At 38.4% G+C, this 16,365-nt stretch overlaps 1 protein-coding gene across 11 annotated transcripts in view; it reads right to left on the bottom strand.

Annotated features, from left to right (window-relative positions):
- The window catches only part of celf5a (cugbp, Elav-like family member 5a), a 237,618-nt gene that overhangs the window by 21,126 nt on the left and 200,127 nt on the right, over window positions 1-16,365 (bottom strand). For 5 of the 11 annotated variants that reach the window (XM_032572040.1, XM_032572037.1, XM_032572038.1 and 2 more), the window contains exons 6-7: window positions 13,942-14,088; window positions 3,585-3,750 (exon numbers count right to left, since the gene is read on the bottom strand). In XM_032572040.1, the coding sequence (XP_032427931.1) occupies window positions 3,585-3,750; window positions 13,942-14,088 (313 nt within the window). The remainder of the gene's footprint in view (window positions 1-3,584; window positions 3,751-13,941; window positions 14,089-16,365) is intronic. The other 6 variants (XM_032572045.1, XM_032572043.1, XM_032572044.1 and 3 more) reach the window with 2 other exon arrangements.

The raw sequence follows: 16,365 nt of genomic DNA, 5'->3' as shown, positions 1-16,365 counted from the left end.
CCTGCTTGTCTAACCCAGTTTTAAAAGCGATCCAACAAATGTACCTCCAGACATTCAGAACTTGTTTCAGGGGCACCAAAGTCCACCTGTTAATCTACAAGTACCATTTGGCAGACTGAATCACTTTTATCTAGTAATCCAAACAACTCTTAAACCTAGAAGGACAGAAACAGTGCCTGTAAAACGAATCAACTTCCTTGAATTTTCTTTTTCTTTTCATCGTCTGTACAAATCAATCATGAACAAAATTTGGCTTTTGTGACCAAAAAAAAAAAAAACAGGCAAAAGCCTTCTTGAATGTCAAAGTGAAAACAGATTTCTACAAAATAATGGCAATTAAATAAAAACAGATAGTCAGTCCCGGTAGTCAGGGGATGGATACAAAACTATGTCTGACACACTGAACATCCCCTGTAGTTCAGTTTAATTCATCACCAAGAAATTAAAGGAATGTGGCCCATGTGTAAATATGTCTATATCAGGTCATTTACACAAACTGAGTGACTGTGCAGGAAAAAGTCCAGTAAGCGAGGCCACTAGGACGCCAGTGAGTGCATGGAAAGAGTTGCAAACTTCAGTAGATGAGATGGGAGAAACTCTGCATACAACTACTGTTGCCTGGGTTCATTACTACTCAAAACTTTATGGGAGAGTGGCAATGAAAAAGCGACAGTTGAAGAAAACTCAGCTAGGTTGGACTTAAGTTTGCCAAGAGGTTTGTGGGAAAGTTCTTTGGTCCCCAGACAAGACGCTATGTTTGAAAATGGGGTCAGGTCAACAGATTATCCAAATAGGTCAGGTTTAATTATTCTTAAGGTGGACATGGTGAAGAGAATCACATACGTCCAAAAGTAGCTTGTTTTATTTTTATTTTTTTGTAAATTTGTTGGATATTCATAAAGCCACATTTTGATGATATGATTGATTTGTAAAAGCAATAAAGGAAGGAAAACAGCAAAAGGGGTGAATACTTTTATAGGCACTGTAATCTAGTTCTTGTTTTTTAGTCACTGCATTTGTTTTTGAGTGTCTTTACTTAGTCAATAACAGGTAAACTGGGATTAATTTGGCAATTTTAATTCTTGATTGTATTAATAATAATCAGATATTGTTTATTTTTCTTAATTCTTCTCATGAAAATGCCAAGAGATCTGAAAACTTGAATTTCACTTTTCATAAGTTGAACTTTTACAGATGACAAAAACAAAATCAACAAGATTTATTTTGGTTTGAGGCACAGACTCGGTTTTCTATAGACTGCAGCTGGCGAGATGCACTAACAATCCAAGTTGACTGGAGGACAAAGCCTTTCACACAGCCCATGCACACACACCGACTGTGCTCCTTGCAGCGCGATTGCACTATCTTCAATCAGCACCATTGTGTTGCAAAAATACAGGTATGCATGCCGAATACAAAGCTCTGAATTGCAGCACTGTCATTGCTTTTACCCATCAAAAATAAGAGCTTCGCAGCAAGACTGAGCTCTGGTTTTAATCACTGTCTTAGATTGATTATGCCTGCCCAAAAGTGCACACTTTGCGCTGAAAACATCAATGTGAATATTTGACAAATGTCTCGTCTTTCCACATACATCACCTAGAGTTGAAAATGATACTCTGCCTGCCTACAACATGTGTGTCTGCTGGCACAGTATCACTTCAGGCACATTTTTTTGTTTGTGTTCAGGTGGAGACGTCTCTGACTCAGTCCTTTTTTTTTTGTTTTTTGAAGGATGTATTTTTAAATTTAATAATTGGGTGAGTTTAAAATTGGCTGATGATTTTTAAATGTAATAATTGGGAGCAAATGTTTAAATGAATTGCAGATTCAATCTTGCCTTGCAAAAGTGCATGGAAGTATGAGTATTTTACTGCATATAAAAAAAAAGTTAAATATATACATACACACCCACAAATATAAAAGTAAATGTCATTCAGTAAACTACACCTTACACATACAATTTGTAGACATCAAAAACTATTTTTTTCTTCACAGACCAGGTGGGCAGCTGCATATGTCAATGGAGATTAAATGTGTTCATTTTGGAGCTAGGGTTTATTTCTTTATCCTTTACAACTGGACAATGATAGTGATCTCCCAGCAGGTTCCAGTACATAGCAAGTTTGAGTTTCTGTAGCTGCCAGGTTTTTCTGAACCTTTTTTGACAAGGTGGTAAAGGTGGTTGAAAACCTGGACAGAAGAGACTGTAACATAATGATCCAGAGAACCACATCATTGTTTTTGACTCAGGAAAAAAAACAACAAAAAAAAAACAAAACAGGAATTTACTACCTAAATCTTCAACATTGAAAATATTTAATATTTGTTAATATTTTAATTAGCTATTTGTTATTATGTTTTCCTCTTCTCTTCATGATCCTCCCCATTGTTTTTATCTTCTGCTGTGTTTTTGGTGTCACTCTCTAACAAGATATTTTTGTACCTGCAGGCACACACGGTCACAAAAACACAGACTTTGCGTTGGAGTGGACAGTGGGAGGGTTACCTACATATTATTTCATGTATGCATGTATGTCTGCCTGTATTCACCCAGTGTAGAACAGAAGAAAAAAACCAACAAATCCAAGTCTTGTGCATCCAGTTCTTGTTTTTAAAATGTGTTGAAGCTGTTTCTTGCATCACAAAAAATACAAAATGCATATTCATCCCCCTCTGCTTTACTTTTTCCCCCTTCAAATTCTTATTGAAGGTGGGAATGGAGAGTGGGTAGACCCAACAAGCACATGCTGAGAAAGAACACAAATATTTTTCCCGATAAAAAAAACACAGCTCAACAATAGTTTGATAAAGTGACGCAGGTTTTGTATAAACTGTATTCCTACGATGACTTTAAAGAGCATTTAAAACAAATCTCTCTGTGCTGCTGATGGCTGTGTCTCTCAGACAAGTAGCTTTAAAGTTACCAAAGACTTTGCAGTAGAAACTGAACACTGCTGAGATGACAAAGTATGAGAGTGGAGCACAACAAAGACTCAGATACTGTATAATTTATTTAGGCTTATGCTTTTGGTGAGTGAAGAATCTTGAAGTTTTGTTGTTTTTTTTTCTAAAGAAAAATGAAACCCTGCTGAATAAGCAAATCTTCGGCAGTGGGTAGGTGTTTCAAAGTCCTTTTCTTCCCACTGTAATGTATGTGCATGGAGGCTGTTTGTTATGGAAAACAAACCCAACTGCATGCAAACCATGCACAAGTGCTTCAGAGCACAAGGTCAAAATGCTATGGGGAAATTAATGCCTTATCTGTACATTTAGTAATTGATGTTCTTTACTCTGCTGCTTCTACTGTAACCCTAAATCTCAGCAGTCACAAACAACATAAACATGCAAATCTCGTCTCACTTTCCCTTTTCCTCCAGAGGAATAATTTTGGATTACCGGTAAATAGGCACCCTTTCTTTAGGCCATGCTGCAGATATAGCTTGTTACACACACACACACACACGCACCCCAACGCTCCGTACGGCAACATAAACACAGACATTATTAAAAGACGCTCTGGCTTGCTACCGTGGTACAGAAACACCATCACATAGAGAAAGGGAATGAAACTGAGTGCTCACCCAGGGTTTGATGAAACTCACCCGACACCGGGGTCATGGGAGTGGGTGGGAGGCTGTTGATGTTGAGCGCCCCCATCTGGTGGATCTGCGTGGCAGGGAAGGCCACGCTAGGCGTGATATAACCTCCATGGGTTGCTGCCATGATGGCTGCCTGCTGCTGCATGAGCTAAAGAAGACGGACACGGAGAGATGGGTGGAGGACAGGATGGGGGAGAAGAAGGTGACGAGGGAAAAGATGGCGATGAAAAATGCAATAAGTGGCCGAAGAATCGGGAGAGGTTGGAAGAAGGGGAGTAAGAGTGAAAGATATCAAGGGCAGACGAGAGGGAGGGATTTGTGGTGATGTTGATGGATGGATAGTGCATGGAAGTGCAGAGAAAGTAGAGCAGAAGAAAAGAAAGAGAAGAAAAAGAAGCCTGTCAACCTATGTTTAGTGAATGTGCCCGTCCTCGCAGCAGGAAGCCTGTCACCAGCTGCAGAAACAATTTAATAGCTGTCTGTTGGGCTCATACAAATCAAGGCATTGACATGTGCACATTATCTCTGTGCTCAGGGGACAGACAAAGTTTGCAGAGTTACAATGCCTTTTTTCCTCATAATTGTCAAACTTCACAATACTTTGCTCAGCTGCATAGAAATGCCACAGTTGCCTCCCACTCTCATCTGCTTTTCCTCGGGCTCATGCTTAATTTTTTCCGATGGATTTGTGATGATTACCACTTGGAGCTTGACATTCAGTCATCACTTAACATCTTCTCTCATTTTATAATTTATTTGGCACATGGTGCTCAAACAAGAGTGCTTTTCTCTAAACACATTTTGCATAAAGAGTGAAGATTTGGGCTTGAAGATTCAACACTAAGCAAATAAAAAAATAAAAAAAAGTGTCAAAGGAATGTGTCAAAGATCAGATCCTGCCCAAACTGTTCTGGTAAGTGGAATTAATATTGACACACAATTCAAATGAGTTTGACTTACAAACATAGTCAGACCCTAAATTATTTATTTTTACATTTTGTTACATAGCTTAACATTGCAAAGTATTTCCTTGAAAACAAACACAAAGTAACAAAACCGTAGATGGAAAAGTAAAGTCCGCATTTAAAATCTTTTCTAAATAAAAAATTTAACAGTGTTGTGACCACATGTATTCAAGTCTTTTTACTTTAATACCCTAAAATATTCTGTAATGTCAATTGTCTTTAGAAGTTACCTAATATGTAAATACGGTCGACTTGTGTTTCCTTCTCAGTATAAATACAGGAACATGATACTGGACAGGATCTATGAAAATGACACAGCAAACAAGGTGTAATGAGGGGTTAAGTATATATATATATATATATATATATATATATATATATATATATATATATATATATATATATATATATATATATATATATATATATATATATATACAGTACAGACCAAAAGTTTGGACACACCTTTTAATTCAATGAGTTTCCTTTATTTTCATGACTATTGACATTGTAGATTCACACTGAAGGCATCAAAACTATGAATAACACATGTGGAAATATGCACTAAACAAAAAAGTGTAAAACAACTGAAAATACCCCTTATATTCTAGTTTCTTCAAAGTAGCAACCTTTTGCTGTGATTACTGCTTTGCACACACTCTGCATTTTCTTGATGAGCTTCAAGAGGTAGTCACCTGAAATGGTTTTCACTTCATAGGTGTGCCCTGTCAGGTTAATAAGTGGGATTTCTTGCCTTATAAATAGTCATGAAAATAAAGAAAACCCATTGAATTAGAAGGTGTGTCCAAACTTTTGGTCTGTACTGTATATACTGTATATATATACAGTATATGTTAATTTTGACCAAACTACTATATGTGGAGGAATGACATTCTATACTCCTCTAAGCAAAGCATTCCCACTTTGTAGCATGGTGGTGACAGTATCATGCTGTGTGTTTGCAGTGTTTCAACGGGGATACATGAGCTGATGTCAGTTGATAAGACAGCAAATCAATATTACTGGAGGCTGTAAAAGACTAGGGTCTAGGGGCAGAGGTTAATTAGGACATTGACCCTAAACATAGAGCTAGCGCTGCATCAGAAATCAAAACATAATCTTGGGGTGCATGGCTCAAGTGGCACTGCAAAGTATTAACATAATGCCTTTTTGTGTTTTATTTGCAAATACTTTGGAAACCATGTATCATTTTTCCCACTTCACAATTATCCACTACTTTGTATTGGATTAAAAATGTCAAAATGAAATATACTAAAGCTTGAGGTTGTAACATGACAAAATGTGAAAAACATCAAGGTATATGAATACTTCTGCAAACCACTGTATGTTCTTAATGTGAAACATTAAAAACTAGATGGCTTAGGCAAAGAAATCTTCAACACACACACACAAAGTAAGAGTTTAATGCATAAAAAATGTAATTTCCCTAAAAATGCCCTCACATGTCCTTCTCCTACTTAATGGACACATTAGAATAACATTTTTGAACCAAGAGTAGCTCTAGACTCAATTCGAGACCATGTTAGTAATACAACACCTTCAGTGAGTAAATGTCTATTTTCTCTTGCTGGACAATCCCGCAAAGAGATACAATCAATAGCCTTTCACTCCCTCTGCATTTTTGCTTAGCATGAACTGAGAAGTGAGAGCCGAAACCATTTTCCATCAAATGCAGCCCAAGGAGTGTTTATTCATATGCATAGGACATGCTCACATGCACCGCTGCCTTGAACCGCGCTCGCTAACAAAGACACACACACATACACACACACACCACATGCATGAAGAGTGATCGAGACTATTTGAGCCACCGCACTCTGCTTAAATTCTCCTGGTGCAAAAACCACCCTCTGAATGCCTAATTTAGAAAAAATAAAATCCATCACTGTACAATGGCTTTTGCAGCTGGTGAACCACTGGTTTTATCTGGGGAATCAATAATCTTTTGCAGGCCATGTAGCTGCCCATCAGGCATGCGGACTTGTGTGGTATAGGAATACAAACACAGCAGGTCCAACCTCTTGCCCCATGTCTCTGCATCTGTTTAATACTGCATGGCTTGTATGTGTCAGGGGAGCTGCTGATAGCTGTGGCCTGAGATCGCTTCGCGCGGGCAGAAATCAAACTGCGCTGCCACTTGCACTGATGCTAATGATGGCAGTAAAGGTACAGAACGGCTCTCTGGTTGTATTTGCATGTGGACCTGGCGACGGAAAAGCCAATTATTTTTCCCTGAGTGCCCCTGTCAGGTAACCTTAAAGTGGTTATCCTGTTGTAGAAAGCCCATTGTTGGAGCCTCATCCGTTAGCCACATGCCTCGAAACAGTTCATTAATGCCTGTGGTCATTTGCATATTTTATCAATGTGAAAAATGTGAATAATTCCTTTCTACAAAAAGACAAGTTGGACATTTTAGAGACTAAAACTGAAATATATATGGTTAAATCACAAAAATAATTATGCTCTACCAAATAAGTAAACAGAAAGGTCCAATGATGATTTGTGATTTGAGCCATTTTATGTTCCCGTTTCTATTTTGTCACAATTTTGTTCCACATGCTTATTTCTCCTCTCTCTGAAATTCAAAAACCTGGGCACAAAATGGTAAAGATACCATATGCTAAACCTATGATCCTGAAACTGTGGCACACCAAGGTTGAGGGGTGGAACAAGATCTCGCAATGTTAAAACATATCAATGTTTCTCACTGAGATGACTGCTAACTCAAACACTAACCATTTGCGGTAACTGCAAATTTACCTGATGATTAAAGTCTTCCCGCATTTCCCTTTTAGTATATAACATTATAGAAAGCTGCACAAACAGTCAACGCAAATCTATCTGTAGATTATAGTTTTGTACCAGATTTTAGTACAAAATGGCAAAAACACAGCTCCATTTTTGTGACTCTGTTTACTTTAGGCACCTGTGATTTTTGATGTAGCTGATGTGGCGATATCTGCTCAGGGTGGTCTCAAGAAATGGGGCCTCGTCGTTGCTCAGATGAATAAATAAATAGAGAAAATGGTGTTAGTTGTATCCAGAATTAGTTCTCAATTTTCCATTTCCTTGTCTGGTCAATGGGGATTTTGTGAACCTTTGTTTTGCTACTCAGTTTAAGAAAACAAGACTGTGCACAAAGTTAAACTGGAGTGTTATTAATGACAGTGGAAACTTCAATCATCTTTTGCTTGAAATTACTGAGACCTTTTAAACTTGAACTGAGTAAACCCACATTAAAAAATAGAGATTTTTTAAGAGGTGGTATTATGTATTTTCCAGGCACATATAGTGTCATTACATAGCTATCATAATCAAGTAATCCTGTTAGCTTCAATCACTATGAAAATGCTATATATATCAAACATAGTCTGAAAGAAATTTGACTTCACAATTCGACTCCATGAAATTTGACTCCATCATAACAATGCTTCCCACTATGCCGTTTACAACCATTATTAGGAGCGTTGGACTGAGAAGCAGTTAATATGATGAGCTCATCAGATGCACAGTTTCCCAGGTGTTTGCTAATTGCTGCTAGTCTGGAGGAGCTCTGCATGTAAGTAAAGTACAGGTTATTTAATCCAGAGCTTTAATTTCTGAAATCTGTTTTTTAAAGCCAAATGAAAATGCCACAAAAAAATGAGAACAGCTTCTACAAAAACATCATTAAAATCTCTTTTCTTGTTTTTTTTTTTGTAAAAAAAAACTACAATTTTGGTCAAATGTATATACATGCCCAGGTGGTTATTCAAGAAAAAACAATCTGCCCCTAGTCAGCCAGCAGCCTTTTTAGTCTTAGTCTGCATGGAGTAATAATCGCAGTGGGAATAAATACTAGCATGACCAGAATACCATCCTCTCTCCCAGCTCCAAATGTCTTAGATAATGTGGCCCGTAATGCCATCTGTCAGATTGTCATGGATAAAAAAAAAAAAACCTCTCACATTAATTGTTGCTTTGTTCCAAAATAAAATCCAGCAAATTGGAAACTCAAGCATGTAATTATGTTGGAATGCAGCGGTTAACACAATCTGACTTCAAGAAAAAGAAATAAATAATCAAAGAGCAGCTATGCCGACCGAGGGAAACACAGTCACTCCGTTATACTTTTCATATGCTTATTTCTCCTCTCTCTGAAATTCAAAGACATTATATTCATAAGACCCCTTACCCCCCTGAGCTCCCCCCTACACCCTATTTATTTATGCACTCCCCGAGTAGATAGAAACCGTCTCTGGTAGAGAATGAGCAAAGCTGAGGAGTCTTCATCATCATCGCACACAACCTTTTCTAGCTGCCTTTCAAAAGGCAGACCGAAACAAGGGGACAAAAAAAAAAAAAAAAAAAAGACAGAGTGCATCCAGATGAAAAGGAGCACAGAAAGTTGCCTGGGCTCCAGCAGCATTCAGTTAGTGTCAGACATCTGCTTTTTTATTGCAACCTGATGGCATTACTCTCCCCTGGTGCTAGCAGGCAATCACCTCTTTATCACATGGCAATTATCTCCGTAGTGCTGCTCTGTGACTCGCCGACTCTTAGTGCTGTCACATGTGACCCCTTACAGCCCAACCAGCCAATGACAGAGAAAAAAAACGCAGTGGCTGTGGTGTGTCGGGGGGTGGTGGGGAAGCGTAGGGGGTCCAGAAACAAAGAAGGGCTAGCAGGGGAGCGGTAGAGAGAGGGTGTAAAAGGTTGGAAAAATTAGAGTGTCAAGGAGACAGTGGGTCACAGAGGTGAACTCAAGGGCCACATTTGTTACCACCGAGCCAGCAGGCTGCATTTCTCAATAGTTTTCTCATTTCTGATGCGCTCCGTAAGAAGCGCACATGCATTCACTCACGTGCAACGGCTGGCCCCTCACATGCATAATGCAGAAAAATCAGGTCACACTCACACAGCCTGGCATGTGCATGCGTGTGGGCAGTTTACAGTACAGCCAAATGATGCTGTAATTTGTGGCCATCATTTCTCTCCCCCGCACAGCGTGGCAGTTTGAACGCAGAAGCCTCCGACAGGGGGAGATGTTTCCTAATGTGAGCTTACAGCCGTCTTCCTCCTCCCTCTCATCCACCCACGCTCACTGTCACTATTAGCACCAATTCCAACCATTCCTTCTCTCTTCTTGTTTGTCTCATTTTGCCTAATGTATGTTTTCAGGGAGGCGCTCATGATGCATTTAAATATTAAACATCTCACTTGTTTCATTTTCTTTTTTTCTTCTTCTTGTTTTGCCCTGTGACACACTTTGTAGTCATGCAGAGCTGAAATGTCTGGCTGAAACCATCTCAGAGGATAAGGGGGAAAAAGAGTGTTCAAATGTGTTTGCATCTCAGAAAGGGAAAAACAAAAAAAAGCTAATAAGTGGTTGCTTTAAGACCTGAACTCTGCGTTTCTTGGAAGAGCTATTATCATTCAACACCAACTCGGGATTGAAACATGGATTCGCGCTCTCTTGCTTTCTTTGGCTGAAATCGCCTTCTTTTGCAAATAGGTTGTCTCCTGTCAGAGCACGCCGGTGTCTCTGCCTGTCGTAAAAATGGCACATTTCTCACTTTTGGCACATGTTGTCAGTGTTGTACCCCTCCTCAATTTGTGTTCAGAGCCTCCATCCTTCCCTCCTCCCCCTCCTGGTTTGACTAAAATCCAATTTACTGGCTGTCAGCTCAACTCTATAATCCTATCCACTGCTGTAGTGGAGAGGTAGCTCTTTGAATTTTACCATTTACTGTATTCACTGGTTATAGCTATATATACCATCTTTCCCCGTGTCTGTATCCTATGCTTCCCTACCTCGTCTTCTCTTGGCCAGTGTGTATGGAGAGTAGGCGAGCATGTTGTGTGTCTTTGGAGATAAAGTCCTTTTTCTGTCACTGCAGGATTTTCGTCTTGGGGTAATATGTGTAGTTTATCTTGCAGCAAAGAAACATTAATCGTATCACTTCAGCGCACTCTGGCTGCAGGGGAAATCAAGACTCCACAGCATGGGTGTGCATCCAGCTCGAATGAGTCTCACATATACAAAATCAATGCACAAGTTTTTTTTGTTTTTTTTAAATTAAGGCTATTTCTCTGTTACATAACAAGCAGACCAGTGTTTTGATTCATTAAATATGCACAGTAACACAGATGAAATGACTTTACTGAAAATCCATAGCTAAAAGTTGGGTTGAGTTTATCTCCAAAGACTCCTTCTCGCCAAATGTTTCTGCAGCAACTTTCTGTGTTTTGGTGGATTCCTTACGTTTGGGTCTCCTTTATTCACACCCATAATACAAAAGTGACCGTTACATATCCACATTTTCTGTTTTGAATGTAATGGTAACCAATTCTCCCTGTGATGCCGATGTATCCCTCATGCCCTTGTGTCTTCTGCTCCGAACTCAATTTCCGAGCTCCGTTCTGCTCTTTGTCATATTATATGAATGTATCAGAGAAAGAGAGAAAGAGAGAGAGGCTGGGGGTGGGTGAGGGTTGTTGGTGGGCGAACTCACTGCCCAGTGTGCGCAAGTGTGTATGCTCTTGTGTGCATCTCTATGAGCCGACACGGGTCTCTGCCACAGTAAATAAAAGTCATGGCCAACCAGAGCGGTGCACAATGGTCTCCCTGCAGACCGCCACGGCCTCCATCGCCCCTTAAACATTTGCATTTCTCCACATTTCCCGGGAAAGGGCTGCATTTCATGAATGGTAATGAAGGTGGGAGTTTTAGTGGAGAGTGCACAAGAGATGCCCTCGCAATTACTCCAGGATGGTCAATTTGCACATTTCACAGTGGGTCCCACGGCTGTGATATGAAAATGAGGGAAATGGATAGGCCCCCAAGACATCACTAACATCAACAATTAATACTGACATTTTGATACTGCTCATATATATATATATATTCAGATAGATGATGAGAAACATTAATTCATACCACTACATTCCAGAAAGTGTATTCTGTGCAATGCATGTATTATTTTCTGCATTTATGCAGTGTCTCCTCACAGATGCCATGCTTCTTTATCTCAGTGCAGGATGGAAAGCTTTTCTTAAATTCATTTCACTGTCCTTCAAGCAGGCAGTCTGCAGGTGTATGCGTGTAAGCTGTGAGAGTGGGGGGTCTCTCCACATGCGCTTCTCTTCAGCAGGAAAGAAGAAAGTTTGTGTACAGATAAGTTGCCTGTGGAATATTCAGGGTGAGCCCACAGCATATTGTGGGCCTGGAAAGAGGGGGCAGGGAAAGGCAATGTATGGGTGGAGGGGCATGTAGAGGGGTTCATAGGCTGTCTGAACTCATCAAAGTGCGGCGGTCTGCTGTGTGTGTATAATGTCACGCCTTGAGGGGGTGGGGGCGAAGTGGCAGGAGGGCAGGGGAGAGCTGATGAAGAGGTTGGAGGGTATGGCTAACTAAAGGTGCACATGCCGACATGCTGAGCCTATCGGAGGTCTGGGCGTAATGGCACTGCCGCAAAGAGAAGGAAATCTGTGAGAATTTCTGTAACAAAGTTTAATAAAATGGATTACTGCTAGAATCACAAAGACAAAAATCTATGTCACTGGTGTAAAGTGAAATTTTGCAGAGTTGGAACTAGTTAGTCATATTGGGTAGTTTACTCAGTAACATTTATATTTTATTCTGATTCAAATGTAATACTAGTGTAACTATTTCAGTAAGTCAAATTAACATAATTACATTAAAGAGTTTTTCTAAAATTTAAAACAATCTTTACTTTTGTGACTGTGTGTTTGTAATTGTAAACATTTAAACGTAACAATGATAGCAGTATTAAAATTGACATTAATCAAAGCCCATCATTTCAACTCATTAAATAACATCAATGAACTTATCACCTATTTAATGATGACTAGACAATGAGCACCTCTTTACATGTTCACATTTAAATGGGATGCAAATTGTCATCCCACCGTGCGATAAGCCTTAAATCAAAAATAGAGAGCGTATCTTGGTTTCAAAAGAAAGAAAGGAACTGGGACATATTTGGATCTCAGTAGCTCTAAATGTAATAATGTCAGGTAGAAATTGAGGTAGCAGATAAATGGATGACGCTGTAAATGCTGGGTATTCAAATTGTACCTGATAGACTTTCAGAGCATATGGAGTGCAGGTTTAATAGGTGCTGTATGTGCACGCTGCTGTGCCTGTATGAATGTTTTCATGTAAAACAGTTTAAACGAAAAGCTTTTGTGTTTAAGTAGGGGAAAAGAGCTTGTAATATTTGCCAAAGATAACCAGGTATACAATCATGAGATGAGGCACAACTTCCATTCAAAGTGTTTGTGAGCATACACAACTTTGCTTTTTCACAGAAAATAATGTATATTTGATACATTTTAATTATGAATACTTCCAAAAAAATAATCTATTTAATTAATTGTTTCATTGAGTAACAAGTTAAAGTTAGTGTTATTAATTTACTTAACGTCACTAGATATAACTACCTATAGTCTCCAACTGTGCCATGGCCTGACTTATGGCAACATAAATTGCCTTACCTAAATGGCATGTACTTTTGTCTTTCTCATTCTGAAAAGCATCTAAAAACAATAGTCACTGCATAATAATACTCCTTTAAAATAGGAGTCTTGCTGCTAGCAATCTGGTAAACTTCAAAAAGTTAAGTAAAAATTGAAAACTCTTCTGTTACGTTTATTTCAAAAGAAATGTAGTATGGCACTGTTCTTAATTCATCAACCAGGATAAGGCTGGTTAATGGCGCAAACTCTGCTTCCGTCTACAACGACGTAATTCATAGCTGGGAATTGCATCACACCAATGTGGAGCGTGTTCCAGTTGAAGGTTGCATTTTCCTTATTTCTTTTGATGCCAACTAATATTAGCAATGCAAGCCAATATTATATTGTTTACCCTTCAAACACTAAAGGAATATGTCGATAAACACATATTGTAAATTATCAAAGTGACAGCACTAAAGATTAAATGAGTGTTATATAAAGTGGTCTTATTCCTTTCTCGTCTCCTTTTTTATTTCCCGGACCCATGAAAATTAAACAAAAGGAGATAGTGCAGCAACAATTAAATCAACACATCATCTGACAGCTCATGTTTTGTCCTTCTTAAATAACAGTCAACAGTGTCACAATAGAAGCCATTTGTTTCACATATTCAATACTATCTTTTGTAAATGACCATGTTTAATAATGAAATAAAACAGTGACCAAGTTTTCTGCTGTTACAAAGCAAATATTGCAAGACACTGAGAACACTGTCTGTTTTGCCACATTATTTACACGTTAAACTACATCTGGTATTACAATAGTTTATGACGACTGCACTCTGGTTTTCTCTAAATTTGATATTTCTGTGTATCGTGCTTTTTCCAACTCACCGCATGTGCGTAAGAGCTGTAGGTGCTAAAGGGAAGGGCGATGGCAGGATTAAAGATGCCAAACTGCCCCACCATTTGCTGCATACGTCTGATGGTGCGCTCCTTGTCTGTGTCGGCAAACTTGACCACCAAGCTGGAAGAAGCGCCCTGAAGGAAAGAAATGAAGAGGGAAAAAAGAATGAGGGGCTTTTCTGAAAATACCTCCCACAATACTTGACACAGCCAAGAAAAAACCAAAACAAAACAGTCTGTATTGCACTGTATTTTCAACCAGTTTTATATGTCTGGTAATTGTAGAAACAGCTTCAAAGTACTGAAATGAAAAGCAACTGTAATGTCATTCTTACTTGAAATGTTTTAGGCTTTCATGTTTATTAGCAGCAACAACCAATATTAACATCAATTTGCTCATCTTCTTCTTCTTCTTCTCCGTTGTTAGTGAAGGAAGTCTTAGTTGCAACATCACTGCTCATTTTTATTACCACAGAGGTTTCTTTTTGGTTTTATCTGACATACAAGAGCATGGAACTATGAAATATGAGTAGAAATACAGTGTGCTTATTGAATGAACAGCTCTGTAAGCAGATGAGAAAACGGGAAGCCTCATTTCATTCCATCATAAAATCACTTGAAGCAAAGCAGCTGCAGTCTGGTTAACACAAAATTTCAATTTGACTCAACTTTCTATTCCTCTTACACAAAACGGCACAACTTCTGATCTACAGGGATCAATGGATAATTTTGTGCCTTTAATGATTCAACTGAACTGATTTTCTTTTTAATGTAACAATCATACAATTTACAACTCCGAGATAATAAACTTTTAATTGACTATTTAATTAAATACGGTTTTCATGAGCCACATTCAGACATGACATTTGTCGTACACATAGAGTAAAAAACCACTGCTGACCAAACAGAACACAGAGGCTTTTCTTACATTTCTCTAAAACACCTTGCTGATCTTTATGACTTTTGGGGAAATATTCTATGAACTGAAGAGACAAGTGTGAAACATTTTTGAGGGTGTATGTCCTGTTATGTCCTGCTATAACTTAACACAGCATTTAAAAAAAAAGATACCAATACTCAAACATGATTGTCGGTTCCTACTTAATGAAGCCATAAGCCTGACGCTCTCCGTATTTCCCCTTCGGTCCACTGGATGATGAAACGACAAAAACAACCCAGACTGGATCCTCTTGATAAAGTTAAACGGTTTACTTCAAAAATAAAAATGATACAAATGTTGCTTATCTACAAATAGATTAAAGAATAAGATGAAAGAGGTAAAAAAAAAAACCTGTGTGGATCCACTCCAACTGCACAACTCACTATCTAGCCACACCCTAAAATACTTAACTGCAATTACATATCCAAATCTACTAGAGGACCTTAGTATAATCTAATATAACAAATTTGTATGCATGAGAGTTTTAACTGGCAATAATTTTTATCCTAATAAACAAATTATCATAGTAAATATAAACTTAATTTATCCTAAAGGTCTGAATGAACTAAAACTGAATTTAGGCTTCTACAATGATGGTGTTGGTGGGATTATCTGCGGTTACTTTGCTACTTCAAAAATTGATGGAGAAGAAAGAAAATCCCAAAGGAGAATGCTAAGCCATAAGTTCCTGGGTTAAAGGAGAAGTGTTTTCAGGTTATGTAAGATGGACAGGACTCCAAAGCACTCCACCAAGTTAATCTTTGAATGTTTAACAAAAATAAAAACACAACTGTAGTCATAAGGTCAAATGACATATTTTAGATTTTGGTAGAGTTGAGAGTAGGAACACTTTTGAAGCTTAATGTTTACTCTCATTTCATTCCAAAACCAATTTTGATGTTTGTTTGGAATCGTTGTGCTGCTGGAGCACCAAACAGTGTTCAACTTTTGACTTTCTGACTCAAACCGTAAAAAGAAAAGCAATCAGTCCAAGTATTTCCAGCACTACCAAGTAGTAGTGTCACATTACCAGCATTTACCAAACTGGAAAATGCTTTTACAAATCCATCCTTAAAGGCTCAAAATAACATGATATTCAAGCCAATGGTAACTCTGTGCAAACACTTGATTGGTACTTTACCCTAAAAACTGAAGTGCAATTATCACTAAAGGCACCAGGATCTGTTATGTCTACTATAGCGGTCAATTGTTTCTACACATCTGTATGCAATTTTCAAATGAAATCTTTTGTTTTAAGGGAACTCTTTTCTATCCTGTGATGTTTTTATTCCTTCTTCCCTTCCTGTCAGTGGCTCCAGCTATGCATTCATTAGCAAACTTCATCCTTCATTAATAATCTTCAAATGATTGAGAGCCATGGTTGACCTTTTGTGTACTCCGCCTTCTTCCTGCCCTCTACACCCCAAACTGGCCAATTGATCCACATAAAAGGCCATAATATTACTCTGTTC

The sequence above is a fragment of the Xiphophorus hellerii genome, chromosome 9 (assembly GCF_003331165.1).
Source record: "Xiphophorus hellerii strain 12219 chromosome 9, Xiphophorus_hellerii-4.1, whole genome shotgun sequence".
NCBI lineage: Eukaryota > Metazoa > Chordata > Actinopteri > Cyprinodontiformes > Poeciliidae > Xiphophorus > Xiphophorus hellerii.
Note: the sequence above shows the minus strand (reverse complement) of the source record. Positions and strands in the feature narration are given on the sequence as shown.